The sequence below is a fragment of the Staurois parvus genome, unplaced genomic scaffold, assembly GCF_062004578.1.
Source record: "Staurois parvus isolate SC_StPar_1 unplaced genomic scaffold, SC_StPar_1.0 ptg000316l, whole genome shotgun sequence".
In the NCBI taxonomy this organism is placed as follows: domain Eukaryota; kingdom Metazoa; phylum Chordata; class Amphibia; order Anura; family Ranidae; genus Staurois; species Staurois parvus.
In genome coordinates this window covers 900,895-925,442 of record NW_028318112.1, presented here as the reverse complement: position 1 = coordinate 925,442, position 24,548 = coordinate 900,895, and the positions used below count along the sequence as shown (strand labels likewise).

Below are 24,548 nucleotides of genomic sequence, written 5' to 3'. Positions count from 1 at the left end.
TGATACTGCATTTCTTTTGCAGAAATGACATCTGATAATCAAATATGGAGGAACATCAAACTCCAAATAGAAATATTGACAACATCAGAAAATTGGAAAGAAAGAAAGAACATTAAAAGGAGAAAATTCGTCATCACAGGACTCCTTTTCTCATTAATGACATTTTTATTCCTAAAAACTTATATGACTTTTTCCAGCCCAGCAGAGAAGAACAAGTCTGAGACCCTGCATAAAAGAGAATTGCCTTTATCCAGAAACAAGAGACATTTTCCAAGATACAGTGACATTGACACAGCCGTAGACTTGTATGGACTTGCTTGTATAGGTCATGGAGCTACTTGTTGTATGCAATTTTATTTTCTTCATAGTAACGCTATTGAAATACAAGCTAGAATAGAATCTAAAACAAAGTTTACAAAAATGCAAGGATCATATGTACATAATAATAAAACTGGTACATATGAATGAAATTTAACTGAGATGGGATTCTGGTCCATAGTTTTAAAAGGAAATGAGTCTACAATTTGGACTGGCGATGTAACTGGAGATAGAGTAGGTTCTTCTTCTGTAGGAGGATCCAAAACAGATATTTGGTTTTTGACCCAATATTATTTACAGTTTATGGATCCTGAACACTTAAAGATTACAGGAGATGAAGAAGGAGATGTAATTAGAGTATGGGATTTTCAAATAACAAGAGGTTCAGCTCACGTTAAAGTGAGAGTGACTATTTCAATTGTAGACTTGATTATTCCAGATATAAAAGCATCTCCTCAAGCTGTTAAAATTATTGAAGGAAAGGATGATTTAAATTTGATATGTACTACACAAATATATTTACCTCAAAATTCCCTATTAACTTGGAAAAGAAATGGTGAATTTTTGGGTAGTCTTTTCCATAGCTCTACTAATATAATTCGTAAGAGTAATCTTGGAAATGTAGATTGGACTAACAATAACTTTATTTATCAACACAGTAGTCCAAATCTTAATGACAGAGGCATATATGAATGTTGCATATCATTAGAAAATAATCCAATGAAATGTGATACTGCAAATGTTATAATTTCATCTCCTAAGAACATTAAGTGTACTGATGAAAAATTTATTCCTTCTAGTCCATTTCAAATTAATCATTTCCAACCCAGACATCTCTTAAGAGAAGGACATTTTGTGATTATACTTTGGAAATTTAATGTTTCTGAATGGAAAATTTCATCAAAGTATCCTCAATGTCAAGAATACTTAATTAATATGGAATTGGGTATGGATAAATGGTTTGGAGCTAATAATAAAAACAACAACAGGAATAAACGAGGTATCGTAGAAGGAATTTTAGGTGGAGTTGGTAATATTGGAAGTATTACCAATAGTATGGATATTAATACATTAAAGTCTGATCTGGAAACAGCGGGCTTAGTGGATAGTAAAAGTATTAAAGTTCAAAGAAATGTAAATCAAATATTAGAAAATATGTTAATGAAGACAGCTACGGTTATAGGCCCAGCTGTAGTCCACTTACAAGATGTTACTTTGAATTTAATGGACAGAGAACAACATTCCCACATAGCCAGAACATGTCTAGAAATACAGACAGAGTATTCTACCAATTTTAAAATAATTGCACAAGCATTCCAAAGTGGAATAACTCCTCTAAGTCTTTTGCAAAGTTTACCTAATGAATATGTATTTGCAAAAAATCATACAGATTTATGGGTATATAAATGGGTAGGATGTAATCAACATGAATGCTTTGGTACCTCAATGATTCCCATTGCTGGGAAAGAACAAATGTTAGTTCCAGTTACAGTCTTAGGATTGCCAGTTAGTAATACTCAGTTGTTATATTATCAATTACAGTTTGTAGATTTTGCTTTGGATACTAATACATCTGAACCAGAACAATTAGATTTATCCTCTTGTTTACATTTTCAATCAAAAGTAATATGTTTGCCTAATCAGGACAAAAGTATTTTTCACTCTTGTTTTCATAATCATTCATTATGTACAGCAAGAATAGAAAAAGTAAAAACTTCATTTGACCTAGTCATTGTTGTAGGAAAGAGGAAAGTCTGTTTTCAAGTCATGACAGACACTGAAACAGTTAAAGCTTTCTTCCTATCCTGCACACATACAGATATCCTGAGTCGAGGCTTGTATTGTATAGAAGGAGATCTTACAGGAATTAGTTTAAATGGAATTAGAGTAAATTTAACTAATATACTTATGAAAAATGTGAGTGTTCTACCTATACAATATAATATATCTCAAGTAGATGAGTTTCCATGGAAGGAATGGGCAGAGATCATACAAAAGGATAAGGGATTATTAATTGCTTTGTCTGAAGAACTTCAGAAAGCAGAAATAATATTTAAGCATGAACAAGGAAATCTACTAGAGATAGAACATGATTGGTCTGAATTTTCAGGTCGTTCATGGTGGTCAAAATTTAAAAATACTGTATCAATGTGGGGAAAAACTTCAGTAACAGCAGCTGTTGGAAATATATTATTACACCCATTAATTATTATATTTATTATTATGATTTTATGTATTTTATTTCAAATCTGTATTATGATTAGAATGAAACAATTTTACAAATTGATTAAGAAACAAATGAAAGAAGGTGAAAAAATCCTGTCAGGTATTATTAGAAGGAAGGTTACCTCTGACCTAACTGACCTGGTTATAGAAAATAGTGCATCTAGAACAACTGATTCAGAGCGTGTATAGTTGGGCCATGAATGAAGTATGAATGTATATATAATATTATATAATAAATTATATTTAGGGGGAATATTGTAAGAAATTAATTCAGCATAAAACAGACGTCTGTATCTTTTCATATCCTTCAAAATGACAGCAAAGTCATTGAGCTAGTACATTTTTAACTTTGCGTGTGTATGATGGCTTTGAAAACAGGTGTTAAAGATGAACCATGGTATATTCATGTCTAAGAGGTCAGCAGGTCATAAGCTTCTCTTAAGAATAGCAATCGGAATGTAAAAAAAATATTGGTATGCAGTAAAGCAAAGAAAGGATATGTCTTTTATAAAGAAAATCATGTCTAATCTATAATATAGTTAGTTGGATAATTATTTCATATAATCAATTTATTAGTTAGGAATAGTGTGTGATAAGTTTAGTATCAATTATTGTTGGTTATATGCATTTATGTGAACATTGTCCCTTTCTAAAGATATGTGAAGCCATTGTATATCATATAACAGTATCATGTATTTCTGTCGTCTAAGAGGTTTGAAGATAAAGTCACACTAAGAGTATAAGTTTAGAAGGTTTACATATATGGACACTAAGAGTATAAGTTTAGAAGAAGTACAAAAAAGGGTTTTACTTATTTAGCTCACACTGAATTAGGAAATAACTGTTTAGTGGGTTGGTCTGGTAAAATATATATAAGATGTGCCTTAGAGATAGAGAGACACATACACTCACTCACACTCATACATCAATACATTATACAGCTGGCATTTTTGTTTTCTTAAGGCCTGCAAAGCCTTGATACACCTGTTGTCTTCCTTGCCAAGACTGAAACACTTGTCATAGAACAGGCAAGAGATTAGACATTTCTCCAAAGCTTATTTCTTTTTCCATAATCTACAACTTTTGTTATATTATACTCTGTATTTTATTTTATCTTTTGTATTCATTTTATGTTGATGCCAAGTGTGAATTAAATAAAAGTCACACTGTTTTAAATCAGCCTGGCACTAGAACACTTTACCTCAAACGCCTAAGACAGACACTTAAATAATATAAGTGTCACGATATTTAACAAGATATTTGTGAGAGGTGATTTCAATGTTGGTCATAGGCCAGAGTAGAGCTGTATAATCCTCCTGTATTCAGAATGTAAACTCTAAATAAAGCTGCTAACACCCTACCACATACCACAATGGACAATAATAAAATATAATAATGTGGTGCTGTGCTTATACATAAAACATACCGGAAAGAACATATGAAAAAATAGCATATAATGAAATCTACATGAATAAATAGACACCAAAACCCCCCAAAAATATCTAGATGTACTTATATGTGACTATAAATCAAAAAATTAATAAAACCATGAAATAATAATTGCCAATGAACCCAAAGATAATAATGGGAATAAACTCCCCACTTCTGTGCTAAATTGCACAAATAAATTGTGACAAATAATATGTGCCAAACTGATATAATCAGAAAGAAGAAAGAGACATGAAATAATAAACCATATAAATCAGAGAAACTAAAAATATTGGTGATATATTAAATTCCCCCACTGTTGTGCTAAATAGCACAAACAGACAAGTGATGTGAGGATATATCCACTGATATATAGATGCCAACCTCGTATAATCCAGAAAACTAACAAAAAAAGACACTCAAAGTGCCCATCGGTAAATAATAAAGTGATTATAAGTGAAAAGCCACAAATTTACCATAAATGAATATAAATCAACACAAACCAACTGATGTAAACTAAAGAAAAAATAAGAATCATATAATAGTGATCCCAAGTGGGGATAAAGAGAAATATAGTGACTAAGTGACACCAATATAAACTGTATATGGTTAAAAAAAGGAATATAGGCTGTACCGCCTATAAATATGGGAAGAAAAAAATACTAATGATATGTGACCCCAATATCGGGGATAAGCATGTGAACCCGTGACACAATTAGGTGAGAAAAAAATTATAGGCTGCACCGCCTATAAAAAAAAGAAGTGATACGTGACCCCAATTGCGGGGATAAATAATGGCGTACACGTGAATCCGTGACACAATTAGTAGATCAAAAAACCTCCAAAAATACACATAAATAAATAAAGTAAATCTAACCTCAGAAGAATAAACTAAATAAAGAGTCCAAAAACCACCTAAATGGTGGAGGTGTTCTGTAGTCCTTTAAATGTATGTATATGCAGAGCTGGATAACGGGAGTCCAACACTATGTGAAATGGCCCCTCACCTCCATGAAGCGACCCCACAGGGTCAAAACGCCTTTTAGAAAAATACCACTCCGATCGGGAACCTTGTCTGGCACAAACAGTGGCCTTCTTTAAACGAGCGGCCATGGAAATACAGAGGCCTCTGAAGACGGCCTTATAAGCCTCCCAGAGGGTTGAGGATGAAGATACTGAGCCAACATTATGGTGAAAGTAATCATCCAGACACCAAGAGAGCTCCTCCCGAAGTTGTTCCGAGTGCAGAAAACTCTCATTGAAGTGCCAGTGGCAGATCTTAGGGGAGGCGTTAGGAAGAAGGAGATCTAGTGTCAAGGAGGCATGGTCTGACCAAGTCATTGGGCTGATCTCCGAAGAAACCAAAAAGGGGATCAGGGGGGCGGTGACAAAAAAATGATCCAGTCGAGAGAACATGTGATGTGGAGTAGAATAAAACGTGAATTGCCTATGGAGAGGGTGTTTGACCCACTAGGCGTCAAAGAGACGATGCTCTCGCATCAGTTTTCGGAAGGCTGCCGAGGAGGAGCATAGCCTCTTTGACAGAGTGGGGGCAAAGAGCACCTGCCTATCCTTATGGGGGGACATAACAAGGTTAAAGTCCTCCCCAACAATCATGCATGGAGTAGATAGGGAACATAACTTATCTAGGAGTTTGAGATAGAAATAACGGCTGACCAGAGTTGGATGCATACAAATTCAAAAGCACAAAATGAAGAGCCCTCGTACATACATTCCAACAAGACATAGTGACCAAGTCAACCCGAGAGGAGAAGACCCTCAGGGAGCAGTTTTTCCAGATCAAAATAGCTACTCCAGCTTTCCCAGAGGGAACAAAAGCGTAATAGGATTGTGGAAAGCTCTTGGGAGGCAAAGCGAAAAGAGCCATCCTGTTTGAAATGGGTTTCCTGAATAAATCAAATATCTGCTCCTGAGTATCTGAACTCCTTCAGAGCCATCCACCATTTTTGGACTGAATTAAGTCCTTTGACATTATATTATATGACAGCCTTAAAGCCATCATGAGACAGTAATGGATATAGCAGCTGTTCAGCCTGAGCATACAAAAATATTATCATCGATGAGACAAAACAGAAAACAACAGAAATAGAGAACCAGGTGATTAGCATGGCAACAGGCCTAGTACAAACAAACGTATCACACAGACCAGAGACTGTAGGGGTTACAGCTGGAAACAAAGATATCATCAAAGATATGTACCCAGGATATTGGAGATATCCAGAGTCCTCAGGACTGAAAGCCAGACGCCCAAGGGGGTAACATGGCAGCTAACCCTAAACAGCAGGTGCCTATCTCAGCAATCCGAATAACAGCTGTAATCAGGACATACTAATTAGGGAGAGGCGATATAACATTTCTAAGGCACACAAGGGCATAAAAGCAGAATTAACAAGGCGGGAAAACGGATACGTAAAAGAGTCAGGCCCACCAAACCAGGAAGACAGGGACATTGGGGAGTACATGGAAACCTCTTCTTCCTGGGCTTAGCGGGTGTCCAGATCTTGCATGGGGTAGCAGAGGACCTGGATGGAGTAGGAGGTTGCAGAAAGGCCTCTTGAGGAAGGGGATGGAGTCCCAGCTATTTAAAGAAGGAGTCCACTTTATGCAGGTTGTGAAGTAAGACTTGGGCATTATCTTTGGAGACAACTAGCTTAAAAGGAAATCCCCACCGGTAAGCGATACGGTGTTGCTGGAGATGAGTGGTAACTGGCTTCAAGACACGTTTTTTGCCAAAGTGATGGAGGATAAATCACTGAAAATCTAAAGTCAGTCTCCTTTAAATTCCAGGGATGACTTGTTGCGGGTAGAAGAAAGCAAGGCTTCTTTGCTGTCAAAGTAGTAAAAAACGAATGATAACTTCTCTGGGTCTGGTGCTCTTAGGAGGTTCCGGGCCTAATGATCTATGGGCTGGTCCATGTGCAAATTGACATCTGGGACTTTGGGGGCTAGAGTGGTAAACAGAGACAGCAAGTAACGCTGAAGTTGGGAGTCAGGGACCGTTTCAAAGTTGCCGCAAACACGAATATTCTTGCAGCGCTCCCTTTTTTCCAGGTCTTCCTGCTGAATCTGTAATTGAGACACGGAATGTTTCATATTTGCATTATCCTCTTCCAGGACATGTACATATTGTACACATCAAAGTCCACAATGTACTTGCAGCGGATTGGTCACCCGGACAAGTCCCAAGCACAAGAAAATCTTCCAAAAGTCTGACCTGTTTTCAAGGGTGGATCCCCTCTTCTTTAGAGGCAATTTATGGATATCGCATAGCCTTGTATTTAGATAATGACTGGATCAGGTCATCTCCCATCTGCGGGTGAGTAAAAACCATGAATCTGACCTCAGATTTATATATTAGACAATACTCTCACCACATGTATACTGTATATCTTATATCATTTAACCTGTGTGATTGACAACATGACACAAATACCTACTTGCTAGCACCAGATATCTTTAAGAAAGATAATATAAAAAATGTTTACAAATATGTGCATACCAATTCAAATTTGGAGTATTGGGGTATGGTAAGACCGGATCATCATATGTATTTGCAGGAAACAAAAAGTCTTGGATGCAGAGCTAGCTGCCACAGTTCCTGACTGTAAAGGAAATCCAATATGGACAACATTGCTATAGAATGCACACCAGCCAAAAACTGGAAGTGAGGCTCAATTTTGCTTTCCAGACGCTACTTCTGGTTACCGGTATACGTCACTTCTGGTCCCGCAGGGTGAACGTCATTTACGGCTGAGTTATCAAATACATCCAGAAGCGGCTCCCGAATGAGGACACCGGAGCACTGCAATAGTGGATGCCATTCAGCGTGACAGCATGGTTCAAGGGAACAAACCAGACCGGTCATATCACTGGCCCCAAGACAAAATGGGAATAACAGTCCGATGGACAATTGACTAGATGTTTGCAAATGATTAAAGAATGAGAAATAAATAATGCATAGTCAATCATTGTCATGGCCACAGATACCCATAGATCTGCTTGCCAATGTGTAAATATTTTAAAATAAGCAGTGTAATAGATGTATAATGGATAAATGATGCTGCTATGAGGTACTATGGAACGTAACAAAAAAATTAAATGCATAAAAGAATTATGCATAAATATACACACACACAAACACACACACATACAAGACCTCACCTGCAATACCCCACTTGCTTAATGGTATAATACAAAACTCACAGAAAAAATGATTTCATAAAAATTCATAGAATATTCCAAATGGACAAGTAAGAAGTTGAATACTTTGTATTAAAAATTATTTGTTATGCAGCAAATGATATGAGAAATGTGTGCACAAATGTAGAATAGATATGTGTGAAAGAATGTACCTGCATCAGAACACTTCCCATAAATAATTCAATAATAAAAGTTAAAAGAATACTATTTCTATTTGATGACAAATATCAAGGAATTGATTGATATGTATACATACATATATATTGTGGCAGTGCGGTATCCTGCCACGGTGGAAAGCACGATGGAGACCCAGGATTCTCAACCATAGAGGTTGAGGGGCTCCAGGCAGATCTCCTAATGCAGAGGAAACTGGTTTATCAGTTTCCTCTTTGGTTGGTAAAGCCTGTTTTGGGACCTGTAGCCTGGAGATTTCTTAGAGATTTGGGAGGGATGAAATCTCCAATCCTGGGCCCATATTTTGGGAGCAGCCAGCGTGCTGATTGCACAGGTGTGTGCAGGCCTTTTAGGGGAAGCCAGGCCATGATTCTGGGCTCCACCCCGGCAGTTAGGAGGGCTCCACCCAGGCAGACGGGAGGTCTCTGCCGTGGAGTCAGGTGGGCTACACCTAGGAGAGGTGGAAGCCAGACTAGCTGTGTGCTAGTGCCATACTTTGGGAAGAGTCTGCAGGAGGCAGACTTAAAACTGCGTACAAGCCAGGAGGCTGAATACTGTTCATTTGAATTCGTGTGATGGTGGATACCCCTGCGTGGGAAACCTTTATGTTATTGAACTGACATTTAAATAAAAGTGGGCAAACAGGCCCTTAAAAAATAAGCGAGTTGCTGTGTGCTTTGAAGAAGCTCTACCACTTGAAGCGAGTTCCCACAATATATATATATATATATATATATATATATATATACATACATACATACATACATACATACATACACATATATATATATATATATATACATACATACATTATTCCCAATCCGTGCTTTAAAAAAATTAATAAGAGTGGATACTAGACCACATTTAAGAGACGCACATGTCACCCAAATTGGCTTATAAGATCTATGACCATATTAGGTGAGTATGTCTCCATTTGTCTCCCAACATCAAACTAAGAACTAAGAGCTAAAAACAATAATAAAGTTGCAAAAATACAGCAAAACACCCAGGATACACCCTTTACTTGGGCAATAATTTGCTGACTGTACAAAATATGGTTACTGTACTAGATTATGAACCTCCAAATCTTTGTTTAATCCCTTTGAAGTGAGACATCCTAAAGTGAAAATCCAAATACATTTCCCTTTACATAATCTTTGGTGAATCCATCAGGGGGAGGTAAGTCCACTATAAAGTCCATGGAAAGCATCTTTCAAGGTTGTTCGGGAACAGGTAGGGGTCTTAGTAAGCCCCAGGCTCTGGTGTTGCCTTTATTGCATAGACAAGTTACGCATGAGTTAACAATCTTTACAGTCTTGTCTCAGGTTGGGCCACCAAAAGGATCTCTGAACAAGTTCGGTTATTTTCTGTACCCCAAAATGACCTGCAAGCAGGTGGTCATGACATATCTTAAATATTTGTGGCATTACCTCTTGGGGAATGAAAATCTTGTCGTTATGCCATAGAAAATCCTCATGTTTCCTTAATGACGACTTCTCAGATCCAGCATATGAAAGGGAGGCTTGCTTGATTGCTGCCTTTAGATCAGGTTGAATGAGTAGGAAGTGGTGTGAGGACAAGAGAGTACTAGAAGCAGCTGTCTGAGGAGTGACTGGGAACATACAGGACAGGGCATCTGCTTTCCCATTTTTAGACCCTGGACGATACGGGAGATGGAAATTGAACCTTGAGAAGAAAGAAGCCCACCGAGATTGTCGTGGTCTTAACCGTGTTGCGGTTCGAAGATATTCCACGTTCTTATGGTCGCTAAAAATCATGGATTGGGTGAGCAGCACCTTCCAATAGGTAGCGCCATTCATCCAAGGCTGATTTAATGGCCAGTAATTCGCGGTCCCCTACGGCATAGTTTTTCTCGGGTTGACACATCTTCCGGGAGAAGAAAGCCACTGGGTGAAGGAGAGATTTTGGCCCCTGGCGTTGTGAAAGGATTGCTCCTGTGGCAATTTCAGAAGCATCAACCTCAAGGACAAAGGGCAGCATCAGGTTTGGGTGCTGTAGTACTGGAGCAGAGGTAAAGTCTTTAGCTTGTCAAGGCCCCTTGAGCTTCTGGAGACCACTGGAATCGGGTATGTACACAAGTTAATTGGGTAATAGAAGCAATGATAGTAGAAAAGTTCATAATAAATCTCCTGTAAAAATTGACAAAGCCCACAAATCTCTGGATACCCTTCTTATCGGTGGGGGCAGGCCAGTTAGTGATGGCTCCTACCTTTTGGGGATCCATAGAAATCCCATCAGTGTAAATGATCAAGCCCAGGAATTGAATAGTTTCTTGAATTCACATTTCTCCGCCTTTGCATATAATCCATGCTGTCTTAGGGTAGATAAGACCCTCCTGACATGCACTTGGTGGAGCTCCAGGGTGGCAGAAAAGAATAGGATATCGTCAAGGTAAACTATCAAAAAGTGATCCAAGAATTCCCAGAAAATGTCATTTACAAGGTGTTGAAAGATTGCAGGGGCATTATATAATCCGAAGGGCATAACCAGGTATTTGAAATGCCCGAAGCGCGTACGGAAAGCTGTCTTTCATTCATCTCCTTTGCAGATTTGGACTAGATTATAGGCACCTCGAAGATCCAGCATTGTAAAGATTCGGACAGCACGGAACCTTTGGAAGAGCTCTGGGACCAGAGGGAGCGGGTAGTGGTTTTCATTAGTTACTTTATTGAGTCCCCGGTAGTCCACAAAAGGTCTGAGCAAGTAAATCCTCTCTCAACGAAGAAGATTCTGGCCCCAGCAGGAGAAGAAGGGCAAATGAATCCCTTCTTAAGACTCACATCAATGTAAACTCGTAGAGCTCCAGCTCAACTTCAGATAGTGGAAAGATTTGCCCAAAGGGAATCTCTGCCCTGGGAAGAAGTTTGACAGGGCAATCATATGGCTGGTGAGGTGGTAGAGTGTTGGCCTTCCATTTATCAAACACATCCAAGTATTTGTGATAGAATGGAGGCACAATTTGACTGGTATCGGGCACCTTTTGAACGGTCAGGCAACTGGATGAATCAGTGAGTTCAGGGGTGAAGTGTTGTAGGCAGTAGGTGAAGGAGAAAATTTTTTCCTGAAGGCCAGTCCACTTGTGCGTTATGGGCCCGAAGCCATAGTATTCCCAGAATGATAGGGAACATGGGGGAACATAAGATATCAAAGGAAAGGAATTCTTGATGGCCTGAGTCTGTGGATGTCAACATAGGAATGGTTTTCTGTGTTACAGGTCCTGATCAAGGGATATTTCTGTCAGCCAAATGAACTGCAAGTCTTTGTCTTGTTTCTCAGCGGGACCTGCAACTCCCTTGCTAGAGTGATAGCCAAGACACAACTGCACACCTCGGAATCAACGATTGCTTGGAGTTTGACTTCCCCTCCCGCCACCTGCAACAAGATCGGTTAAACAAAGTGAGCTGGTATTGATCCGGAAATTTGAGAGTAGACGGCATGTGAAGGGGTAGACTTACTAGGTCTCACAGGGCAATTGCGAAGGAAGTGTCCAGAACCCCACAGTAGAGGCATAGGTTGGACTGTCTTTGACGTATCTTTTCATCCGAGGACAAGCAGGAGCGAACTAGGCCAATCTGCATGGGTTCAGCTTAAGCAGCAGAAGCAGGTGAAGAAGTAGGCAGAGGAGCAAGGAAGGAAGGCACTTTGGGTAGCATCCAGGAAGGTTGATAGGAATTGGATCTTTCCAGCCGTTGTTCCCGTAGGTGACGGTCTAGCTCAGGGGTCTGCAACCTTTAAGACATAAAGAGCCACTTGGACCCGTTTCCGAGAGGGAAAAAAAGACTGGGAGCCGCAAAACCATTGCAACATTTAAAACAAATCCGACACTGCATATATTGCAAAAAGCGCTCTGGTCATGAAGGGGGTTTAAGGGCCCAGTAAGCAAAGGGTTAATCAGGGCCACAGTGTATCGTCATAATCACAATCATAGCCTTAGGTCAGTGGTGGGCAACCTTTTTTTTCAACTGAGCCAAATCTCGCCAAAACGATTGAAATTTATTTTGAGAGCCACATTTTTAAAACTGAAAATCCATCCCCCATATAGTAATCCATCCCCCATAGTAATTCATCCCCCATATAGTAATTCATCCCCCCTATAGTAATTCATCCCCCATATTCATCCCCCATATTAAGTCCCCAAGTCCCCCCTGTGTCAATTCACTTACCTTTGCTCCGCGCGTTCCTCTCGCTGTGTTCCCGCGCCGTTCCGGTGTAGCATGAAAATCTGTCTCCTATGAGGATCTGTCCCCCTCGACGTATCTGCGCATGTGCCAGTTTCAGGCATTAGCAGCCGATCGGCGATCTCCGGCACATGCGCAGATACGTCGAGGGGGACAGATCCTCATAGGAGACAGATTTTCATGCTACACCGGTCTTCAGGGCGGACTGTGAGAGGAGCCTAGCGGGAGCCTAGCTCCGCGGGCCGGATTAAAAGGTCCGCTGGGCCGTAGTTTGCCCATTGCTGCCCTATTGCCTGTCACCTGGTGGGCAGTGTGCTCCGGAGCCGCAGCCAAGGTGAAAAAGAGCCGCATGCGGCTCTGGAGCCGCGGGTTGCCGACACCCGGTCTAGCTGGATGGCCAACTGGATGAGGCCTTCAAGGGTAGTAGTAGCCTCGACTCTGGCCAATTAATTTTTGAGTCCTTCAGAGAGGCCAAGCCAATTCTGGTATCTAAGGGCGGCCTCATTCCAGCCTGTATCTGCTGACCGTTTACGCAATTCGACCGTATAATCTTCTACCGGTCGACGACCTTGTTGGAGGGAATGAAGGGTGGTTTCTGCTGTGGCCATGTGTAGAGAATCATCATAAAGCTGGGACATGGCGTCAAAGAAGGTAGCAACAGAGTTCAGAACTGGGTTTTTTTGTTCCAGGAGGTGATGTGCCCAGGACTGGGGTTCATCAGTAAGTAGCGAGATGATGAACCCTACATTCACAGCCTCTATAGAAAATTCTGGGTTGGAGTGCCAAATATAACTGACATGCATTTTCAAATGCCCTGAACTTTCGTCGATCTCTAGAAAAGCGTTCTGGCACTGGTTTTCTTGGCTGGGGTGGTGGTATCATTACTGTGGTACCGTGTGGGTTTTGATAAACAGGTGCTTAAGGAGTGGCAAGATTCTGCAGGTGACCTTCTAATTGGAAATAGCCTTCTTGTAAGTTCTTGACCACTTGCGTGAGGGTGGCAACCTGCTGGCATGGAGCCTTTATTTGGGAGACACCTCTCTCAGCCTCTGACATTATGGCTGGATTATGCTGTCACGTAAATGACCGGAGGCTGGAATGGAGAGAGGGCTCCCCTTACGGCTAAGTGCAGTGCACCCCTGAAGGTGGTAACAGAAGGTGCAGTACCCAAAGAAGCATGGGTTTCCAATGGTATGGATGCTTGGGGATGCCTGATGAGACGGTACCCATGGGTGGACCAGATGCAGGAGGAGGTCCTCCAGAGGACATGTGGATCCAGGTGGATGGGTAGAGCAGGAAGCACAATCAGTAACCAGAGCCAGGGTCAACACAAAGCAGCAGACAGGAGCAAGGTCAGAATCAAACCAGGTTAATGCACACAGCAGCAGACAGCAGCAAGGTCAGGATCAAGCCGGGATCATGCACAGAGCAGCAGACAGGAGCAAGGTCAGGATCAAGCAGGGATCATACACAGAGCAGCAGACCGGAGCAAGGTCAAGATCAAGCTGGGGTAGAGAGCCAGGAAGAGAGCCAAAGCAGGTCAGGGTCAAGCCTGGTTGGTAACGGATAATTATCAGCAGTAGGAAACACACAGGAACACAGGAACAGGAGGCTGACAATCCAGCAATTATTGTGATTAGATGCAGTCCTTATAAAGGCCATCGAGTGTCAGCAATTATCATGCCCTGTGTGTGTCAGTGCGCTTTATGCGCATGCACACATTTTTGCATGAATTAGCACGGATATATTGGGCATTGCAGCATTTGCCAGGGCTTCGTCTTTTCCCCTGACACAATCACACAGCTTAAATGATATAAAATACCGTATTTCGCGCTCCATAAGACGCACCTGACCATAAGACGCACCTAGGTTTTAGAGGTGAAAAAAAATATTCTGAACCAATGGACTGCAGACACAGTACAGGAGATGACCAGAGACTGCGGACACAGTACAGGAGATGACCAGAGACTGCGGACATAGTACAGGGAATGACCAGAGACTGCAGACACAGTACAGGGCATGACCAGAGACTGCGGACACAGTACAGGAGATGACCAGAGACTGCGGACACAATACAGGAGATGACCAGAGATTGCGGACACAATACAGGAGATGACCAGAGACTGCGGACACAATACAGGAGATGACCAGAGACTGCGGACACAATACAGGAGATGACCAGAGACTGCGGACACAGTACAGGAGATGACCAGAGACTGCGGACACAGTACAGGAGATGACCAGAGACTGCGGACATAGTACAGGAGATGACCAGAGACTGCGGACATAGTACAGATGATCAGAGACTGTGAACATACTACAGGGAAAATGCCAGGGACTGCGGACATAGTACAGATGACCAGAAACTGCAGACAGTACAGGGGATGACCAGAGACTGCAGACAGTACAGGGGTTGATCAAGAGACTGCGGACCTTTGGGGAGGGAGGGAGAGCGGGTACCTGAAGTTGTCCTCTCTTTAGTGTGGGCACGCTGGCTTCTTCCCGTGCCGGCCTCTGTGACAGCCGAGTGCCCACTACGCATGCGCGAGAAGCGCTGCACTTTGTGAATGGCCCGGCGCCTTCTGGGACCTGCTATGTGTCCCAGAAGTCACCGGACCATTTACAAAGCGCAGTGCTTCTCCCGCATGCACAGTGGGCACCCGGCTGTCGCAGAAGCCAGCGCGGGAAGACTACAGCGCTGGACAGAGGAACAGGTAAGGTCCTGCAGGAGAGAAGAGCTGAGCGGCCGGCCCGGTATTCTGACATGGTGGCGGCGGCGGAAATACCGGACCGGCCGCTCCATATTCGCTCCATAAGACGCACTGACATTTCCCCCCCCTTTTTTGGGGGGAAAAAAGTGCGTCTTATGGAGTGAAAAATACGGTATATACAGTGGGGCAAAAAAGTATTTTTTTTCAGCAAGGGCATTGAAGATGAAACGTGGCTGGGTCTTCCAACATGACAATGATCCCAAACATACCACCCGGGCAACGAAGGAGTGGCTTCGTAAGAAGCATTTCAAGGTCCTGGAGTGGCCCAGCCAGTCTCCAGATCTCAACCCCATAGAAAACCTTTTGGAGGGAGTTGAAACTCCGTGTTGCCCAGCGACAGCCCCAAAACATCACTGCTCTAGAGGAGATCTGCATGGAGGAATGGGCCAACATACCAGCAACAGTGTGTGCCAACCTTGTGAAGACTTACAGGAAACGTTTGACCTCTGTCATTGCCAACAAAGGATATATAACAAAGTATTGAGATGAACGTTTGATATTGACCAAATACTTATTTTCCACCATAATTTGAAAATAAATTCTTTCCAAATCAGCCAATGTGATTGTCTGGATTTTTTTTCTCATTTTGTCTCTCATAGTTGAGGTCTACCTATGATTCCAATTACAGGCCTCTCTCATCTTTTTAAGTGGGAGAACTTGCACAATTGGTGGCTGACTAAATACTTTTTTGCCCCACTGTACATATACTGTACATGTGACAGAGTATTGTCTAATATATAAATCTGAGGTCAGATCCATGGTTTTATACCCACCACAGTTGGGAGGAGCCCAGTTGGGGCATCATTTGACCTGATCCAATCATTATTATTATTATTATTATTATACAGTATTTATAAAGCGCCAATAGTCAGAGCTGTACATTACAAAGGGGGACAGAACAATAACAATACAATGCAAAACATGAGGAGATCAAGGGCCCTGCTCTTTTGAGCTTACAATCTAGGAGTGAGGGGATGGTGGCACAGGAGGAGAAAGCTGTGGGGGACGGAGTGGTAGGAAGAGTGGAGGAGGTCGGCAAGTTAGCACGGGGTGGGGTAGGCTTCCCTGAAGAGGTGCGTTTTCAGGGTGCGCCTAAAGGAGAGGAGAGTAGGTGATAATCTGATGGGTTGGGGCAGGGAGTTCCAGAGAATGGGTGACACCCTGGAGAAGTCCTGGAGGAGGGCATGGGAGGAGGAGACCAGGGAACTAGAGAGGAGGTGGTCTTGTGAGGAACGGAGTGTGCGTGCTGGGTGGTACTTGGATATTAGGTCGGTAATGTAGTTCGGGGCAGTATGGTGGACAGCTTTGTACGTCAGTGTTAGGATTTTGAATTTGATCGGAAGCCAGTGGAGGGATTGGCAGAGGGGGGTGGCGGAAACAGAGCGTTTGGAAAGGTGAATGAGTCTGGAAGCCGTATTCAGAATCGACTGATAGGATCGGATAGCCAGCGGCGAGGCAGGCCAGTAAGGAGGGAGTTGCAGTAATCGAGTCGTGATATGATGAGGGAGTGGGTGAGCTGTTTATTAGTTTCTGGGGTTAGGAACGTGCATATTTTGGCGATGTTGCGGAGGTGGAGTCTGCATGAGTTTGTTAAAGATTGGACTTGGGGCTGGAAGGATAGGTTGGAGTCCAGAATGACATCAAGTACTCTGGCCTGCGGGGCGGATTTGATGGTGGTATTGTTGGACATGATGGAGAAGTCAATGGGGGGTGGGGTCCGGGCTGGGGGGAAGACAAGAAACTCGGTTTTGGAGAGGTTCAGTTTAAGGAAGTGGAGCGACATCCAGTCTGATATGCCGCTCAGTAGGTGTGTGATTCGGGTGGAGACTGAGGGGGTGAGGTGGGGTGTTGAGAGATAGATTTCTGTGTCGTCGGCATATAGGTGGTAGCTGAAGCTGTGAGAGTGTATGAGTTGGCCAAGGGAGGAGGTGTAGATGGAGAACAGAAGGGGCTCGAGGGCGGAGCCTTGAGGGACCCCAACAGAGAGGGGGAGTGAGGGGGAGGTGGTAGCATTATAGGTAATGCTGAAAGAGTGTTGTGACAGGTAGGATGAGAGCCAGGAGAGAGCAGAATCTCTGAGGCCGAAGGAGTGTAGTTTTTTGAGGAGGAGGGGGTGGTCGACTGTGTCGAAGGCCGCAGAGAGGTCAAGGAGTAGGAGCACTGAATAGTGGCCATTAGCTTTGGCGGTTAGCAGGTTGTTGGAGAGTTTGAGTAAGGCAGTTTCGGTGGAGTGTAGGGGACGGAAGCCGAACTGTAGGGGATCGAGGAGGTTGTTGTCGTTGAGGTGAGAGCTTAGGCGGGTGTAGACTAGGCGCTCGAGGAGTTTGGATGTGAATGGGAGCAGGGAGATGGGTCTGAGGTTGTTCGGGTCATTGGGGTCCAGGGAGAGCTTTTTAAGTGTGGGGGTGATGTGTGCATGCTTCAGAGGGGAGGGGAAAGTGCCGGAGGAGAGGGAGAGATTAAAGATGTGGGTGAGGAAACATAGGATGGAGGGGGAAGGAGGTTGTAGGAGTTGTGAGGGGATAGGGTCGAGGGGGCAGGTGGTGAGGCGGGCATCAGAGAGGACCTTGGAGACTTCCTCGATGGTAGTAAGGTCAAAGGTGCGGAGTGTTGAGGGGGCTTCAGTATGAGGAATGTAGGGTGGGGTGGAAGTGGAGGTCAGAGCAGTGGTGGGGCCGTGGGAGAGGGGTGATGAGGGGGTAGCTGAGTGAGGGGGAACAGGGTTGGAGGGAGTTTGAGCAGTGATGAAGTCCCTGCGGGTTATGTCGAGGGAGAGGGGGGATGAGGGGGTAGCTGTGTGAGAGGGGACGGGTTGAGAGGGAATGTGAGTTGCGGAGATGTCCTTATATAAATCATTATATAAAGACCAGTTATGCAACATCCAAAAATTGTCTCTAAAGAAGAGGGGATCCCCCCTTGAAAGATATCCGCCTTGTGGAAGGTCTTATCCCGCTGAGAACTTCAGGTTTCCAGGCCACTACAAGTACATTGTGGACTTTGATATCTCTTATTGCTAATGTTGTTTGTGAGTATACATCTGTTTTTTTTTTAACATAAATAAAGCAAAGGTAATGTGCTAGGTTGGTGTGCCCTCTGTTCCTTGTTTTTTTTCAGTATTTCTTCTCAGTTTCCCGGCCCATAGGGGGCAGCAAAGCCGGCGCAAACATTGTATTAGCAGATTATGGATTGACTTTTGCCAGTGCGCTGCTTTCAAGCACAGGAGATTGATTTGTTTTGTCTACTAATGTGGTCAGAGTTCCTGATCTCCTTCCCTATCACCTGGTGCTGCAAACGCATAGAGCCTAGGTGTGCTTGAAATTGAGCTCTTTGGGGCTTAGGCCAAAAATAGATTGGTAAACATGTATTCATATTTAAACATGTAATTTTGTGTTTTTCTATGTGAAAACAAAAATACTTTGATGTGTTTATTTGAACACAGAATGTCACAGAATGTCCACATAGACATAGGCTACATTGCTTTCACAATGACATCAAGCAAGAATGCATGGTTACACACACACACATACATATACACACACACTAATATATATATATATATACACATACATACATACACACACACACAGTTGTGCTGAAAGGTTTACATACCCTGGCAGAAATTGTGAATTTTTGGCATTGATATTGAAGATATGATTAATCATGCCAAAAAATGCTCTTTTATTGAAGGATGATGATCATATGAAGCCATTTATTATCAAATAGTTGTTTGGCTCCTTTTTAAATCATAATAACAGAAATCACCCAAATGGCCATGATCAAAAGTTTACATACCCTGGAATGTTTGGTCTTGGTACAGACACACAAAGTGACACACACGGGTTAAAATTCCAATTAGAGGTTAATGTCCCACATATGTGGCTTTTTAAATTGCAATTAGTGTCCGTGCAAAGAACTGTCAAAAATCCTGCGTAACCAGGTAATGGAACTTTATAAAGATGGAAAAGGACATAAAAAGATGTCCAAAGCCTTGAATATGCCAATCAGTATTGTTAAATCATATATTAAGAAGTGGAAAGTTAGGGGATCTCCTGATACCAAGCCAAAGTCAGGTAGACTAAGATAGATTGTAGCCAAAACTGACAGAAGAATTTTCCGGGATTCAAAGAAAAATCCACAGGCAACCTCAAAAGAAATACAGGTTGCTCTGGAAAAAGATGCTTTGGTTGTTTTTAAGGAGTACTATACGGTGATACTTGAACAAAAATGAGCTGTTTGGTCGAGGTGCCAGAAAGAAGCTTTTACTGCACCAATGCCACAAAATAGCCCAGTTAGAATATGCCTGACAACACCTTGACATGCCTAACCAGGCTTTTTTGTGTCATTGATGCAGTAAAGGCTTCTTTCTTGCAGCTCGACCACGCAGTTCATTTTTGTTCAAGTTCCATCATATTGTGCTCCTTCAAAACAACCACACTGTCTTTTTCCAGAGCAGCCTGTATTTTTCTTGTGGTTACCTATGGGTTTCCCTTTGTATCTCGACAATTCTTTTAGCAGTTGTGGCTGCAATCTTTCTTGGTCTACCTGACCTTGGGTTGGTATCAAGAGATCCCTAAACTTTACACTTCTTAATGGGTGAATTAACAGTACTGATTGGCATATTCAAGGCTTTGGACATCTTTTTATGTCCTTTTCCATCTTTATAAAGTTCCATTATCTTGTTACGCAGGACTTTTGACAGTTCTTTACTGATCCCCATGGCTCAGTATCTAGCCTAGTCAGTGCTTCCAAGTAAGGGCTAACAAACTCATTGACTATTTATACACTGACACTAATTGCAATTTAAAAGGCCAAACATTCCAGGGTATGTAAACTTTTGATCATGGCCATTTGGGTGATTTCTTTTATCATTATGATTTAAAAAGGAGCCAAACAAATATTTGATAATAAATGGCTTCACATGATCATCATCCTTCAATAAAAGAGCATTTTTTGGCATGAGTAGTCATATTTTCAATATCGATGCCAAAATTTCACAATCCCAGCCACGGCACTACCTGCCTGGAGTTTGCATGTTCTCCCTGTGCCTGCGTGGGTTTCCTCCGGGTACTCCGGCTTCCTCCCACATTCCAAAGACATGCTGGTAGGTTAATTGGATCCTTTCTAAATTGGCCCTAATATGTGTATGTATGAATGTAAGTTAGGGACCTTAGATTGTACACCCCTTGAGGGTTGGGGACTGATGTGAATGTACAATATATATGTGAATATATGTGAATGTACAATATGTATGTCATAAATTGACGGCGCTATATAAGTACCTGAAATAAATAAATACATTTCTGCCAGGGTATGTAAACTTTTGAGCACAACTGTACAAATATATATATATATATATATATATTATAAAACCTTTTGCAATAATCAAAAATATTGCAATATTATAAACAATAAAACGTCCACCACCATAAAGTAATGCTCATTTTTTTCTGTGAATCCCCTTAGTAAATTTCACCACCATTGCAAAACATCAGCCTCTTACCGAATTTAAAGACCTCAATACAAGGAAGGTCTAATATCATTCATTGATGTCAAAGGACTGTTTGACTTTAGTGTAATATATAGTACTTTACCTTTAATAGTCCCATGTCATTAAGATACAAATGCTGCAGTGACCGAGATAATGGCAAGAAGGCACCGTTTTCAATTTTTCTGATAGGATTCTTGGATAGTCTTAACTCTGTCAGCATAGGCAATCCTTTGAGTGCATATGTCGGTACCTCTTTCAGCTTATTCTCATCTAGATAGAGTTTTTCTAGAAACTTCATATTTTTAAAAGCTGTTGGTGTAATTAAACTTATGTTATTTCCTGTTAAATATAACCAGCGTAGTTTTTCTGCATCAGCCATGTCTGCAAGTAAAGTAATAGAATTATACTGCATGTGAAGGGATAAAAGATTTGGAAGAAGTCCAAAAATTTCCATTGGAACCTTAATAAACTTGTTATTGTCTAAGAAAAGATATCCAATGTTTGGTGCTCCCTGGAAGACATCAGGATTTAAAACAGAAATCTGATTATTAGACAAGTAAAGGTATATTAAATTCTTCATTCCTAGAAATGCTTCTGGTTGAAGATCCTTAATATCGCAATGCTGGAGATGAAGAGAAATTACATTTTTCAAATCAAAGAATGCTCTTTTAGGAACAACATTAAATATATTTCTACGTAGATCAATCAAGCTAGTGTCCTTAGGAAAACCTTGGGGTATCTGCCTTAGGAATTTATTTTCACAAATGGCATGTTTAACATCGGATTTGCAGATGCAGGTCTTTGGACATAGCTTTTTTCCAGGTGTCTTTTCCGTAGCTGGCAAAATATTATAAGCTTCAAATGGAAATATTCCACATTTTAGGTCAATAGCCCTTAGAGAGTCCAGGTGATCTCCATGAAAATGATTAGGGCCAAAGCAAAATAGATCAACCTTCAGTCTTTTTACATCTGCCCAAACTTTGAACAATTGTATTTGACAATCACAAGGTACACTGTTACCTGTCAAGTTTAGATATTTCAGCTGTTCAACTCCAGCCAGTGGTTGTAGTGTACTAATCTGATTGTTACTGATGTCAATTAAAGAAATCTGTTTGCTTTTTTCAAACGCTTTGAAAGATACTTCCTGTAATGCCATGTTATTAATATATAACTGTTTGAGGGATGTCATATGGATAGCTTCTTCTTGAATAAATGTCATTGGATTCCATCCCAGTTCTAACTTTATAAGACCAGACAGTCTAGAGAAAGCCTCTGTTGGAAAGTACTGAAGTTCATTGTGGTCGAGATTTAGCCTTCTGAGGTTGGGTAGTCCTGCAAATGCTTCATATGATACAATGTTAATCATATTGTTAGAAAGACACAAAAATTTAAGCTGCATCAGTCCTTGAAACAACATATCTGGCAAGTAGACCAATAAATTATTGCCAATGTTTAAAAAGTTCAAAAGACCTAATTGGCTAAATGCCCCTGGCCTTATCTCCTCAAGGTGGTTTTTCTCAAGGTTTAAATGTAGTAGAGATGAAAGTCCATCAAAAGATTCCTGATATATGAAACTTATTTGGTTGGAGCCAAGGTTGAGATGCAACAAACGTCCAAGGCTTCTGAAAGCACCTTCTTCTATTGTTTCAATGCCACAGTTGTATAGACTAAGATGAGTTAGATAAGGCGTTGAAATAAATGCTCTTGATGAAATCACCTTTAGATAATTTCCTTGTAGATTTAGTTTTTGTGTGTACTGTAATGGCAAACAAATTACAATCTTATCATGCGTTTGTAGTCAATTTCACACATTCACACAGAAAAAGAATATTTAAAGTGGAGCTTTAGTCCAACCATCAACATTGACTTTTAATCCTTATCCTACTAACATTATAAATAGATAGGAAAGTATATCATATTTACTTTAAACGTTATAAACTCTTTTTTACAATTCTTCATTTACTTCCTGGTTTCTCAGCCTAGGCAAATAATGACATACATCCCAGGAATATTGAGGAAGGGAGGAGGCTTTTCTCAGCTAAGCGTATCCTCCTGCCTGCATGCCTGAACTAAAGACAGATGGATTCCAGGAAGTACAGTTGCAAGAAAAAGTATGTGAACCCCTTGGGATTACGTGGAGTTTTGCATGAATTGGGCATAAAATGTGCTCTGAACGTCATCTAAGTCACAACAATAGAAGAACACAGTCTGCTGAACATAACACTACACAAACATTAGATGTTGCCATGGTTTAATTGCACATAACATGTAAACATTCACAGTGCAGGGAGGAAAAAGTATGTGAACCTTTGGAATTAATAACTGGTTGACCCTCCTTTTGGCAGCAATAACCTCAACCAAACGTTTCCTGTAGTTGCAGATCAGACCTGCACAACGATCTGGAGTAACTTTGGACCACTCCTCTTCACAAAACTGTTTCAGTGTAGCAATATTCTTGGGATGTCTGGTGTGAATCGCTCTCTTAAGGTCATGCCACAGCATTTCAATCGGGTTGAGGTCAGGACTCTGACTGGGCCACTCAAGAAGGTGTATTCTGTGCTGTTGCAGCCATTGTTTTGTTGAATTACTTGTATGCTTTGGGTCATTGTCCTGTTGCATAACCCATCCTCTGCGGAGCTTCAGTTGGCGGACAGATCGTCGTACGTTTTCCTGCAAAATGTCTTGATAAACTCTGGAGTTCATTTTCCCATCAATGACAACAATCCATCCAGGCCCTGAGGCAGCAAAGCAGCCCCAAACATGATGCTCCCTCTGCCATGTTTTACAGTGGGGATGAGGTTTTGATGTTGGTGTGCTGTGCCTTTTTTTCTCTACACATAGTGTTGTGTGTTCTTCCCAAACAACTCAATCTTGGTTCCATCTGTCCACAGTATATTTTGCCAGTAGTAATGTGGAACATCCAGGTGCTCTTTTGCAAACTTCAAACGTGCTGCAATATTCTTTTTGGACAGCAATGGCTTCCTCCGTGGTGTCCTCCCATGTACTCCATTCTTGTTTAATGTTTTCCTTATTGTAGATGTGTCAAAAAAATGTTAGCATGTGCCAGAGAGTTCTGTAGGTCTTTAGCTGACACTCTGGGATTCTTCTTTACCTCATGCAGCATTCTGCGCTGTGCTCTTGCAGTCATTTTTACAGGACGACCATGCCTAGGGAGAGTAGCAACAGTGCTAAACTTTCTCCATTTGTAGACAGTCTGTCTTACCGTGGACACATGAACATCAAGGCTTTTGGAGATACTTTTGTAACCCTTTCCAGCTTCATGCAAGTCAACAATTCTTGATCGCAGGTCTTCTGAGAGCTCTTTTCTGCGAGGCATGGTTCACATCAGACAGTGCTTCTTGAAACCAGTAAACCCAAAACAGGTGTGTGTTTTTTAAGGGCAGGACAGCTGTCAGCAACACATCCAATATTATCACACTGATTGGAATCAAGGTTGGCTCACTTCTCGCTCCAATTAGCTCTGGAAGAAGTCATTAAGCTAGGGCCTCACATACTTTTTCCTCCCTGCACTGTGAATGTTTACATGTTATGTGCAATTAAACCATGGCAACATCTAATGTTTGTGTAGTATTATGTTCAGCACACTGTGTTCTTCTATTGTTGTGACTTAGATGACGTTCAGAGCACATTTTATGCCCAATTCATGCAAAACTCCACGTAATCCCAAGGGGTTCACATACTTTTTCTTGCAACTGTAAATGG

General features: G+C 41.6%; 2 protein-coding genes across 11 annotated transcripts in view; one reads left to right on the top strand and one right to left on the bottom strand.

Moving 5' to 3' along the window:
* CHADL (chondroadherin like) overlaps positions 1-24,548 on the bottom strand; it is a 414,651-nt gene that overhangs the window by 156,007 nt on the left and 234,096 nt on the right. For all 10 annotated transcript variants that reach the window (XM_089683622.1, XM_089683619.1, XM_089683624.1 and 7 more), the window contains one exon: positions 20,929-22,581. In XM_089683622.1, coding sequence (XP_089539748.1) covers positions 20,929-22,581 — 1,653 coding nt within the window. The remainder of the gene's footprint in view (positions 1-20,928; positions 22,582-24,548) is intronic.
* LOC149457507 (uncharacterized) lies at positions 25-3,723 on the top strand. The gene is given in 1 exon segment (XM_089683614.1): positions 25-3,723. A coding segment is annotated over 1 exon segment (2,709 nt). The 3' UTR covers positions 2,734-3,723.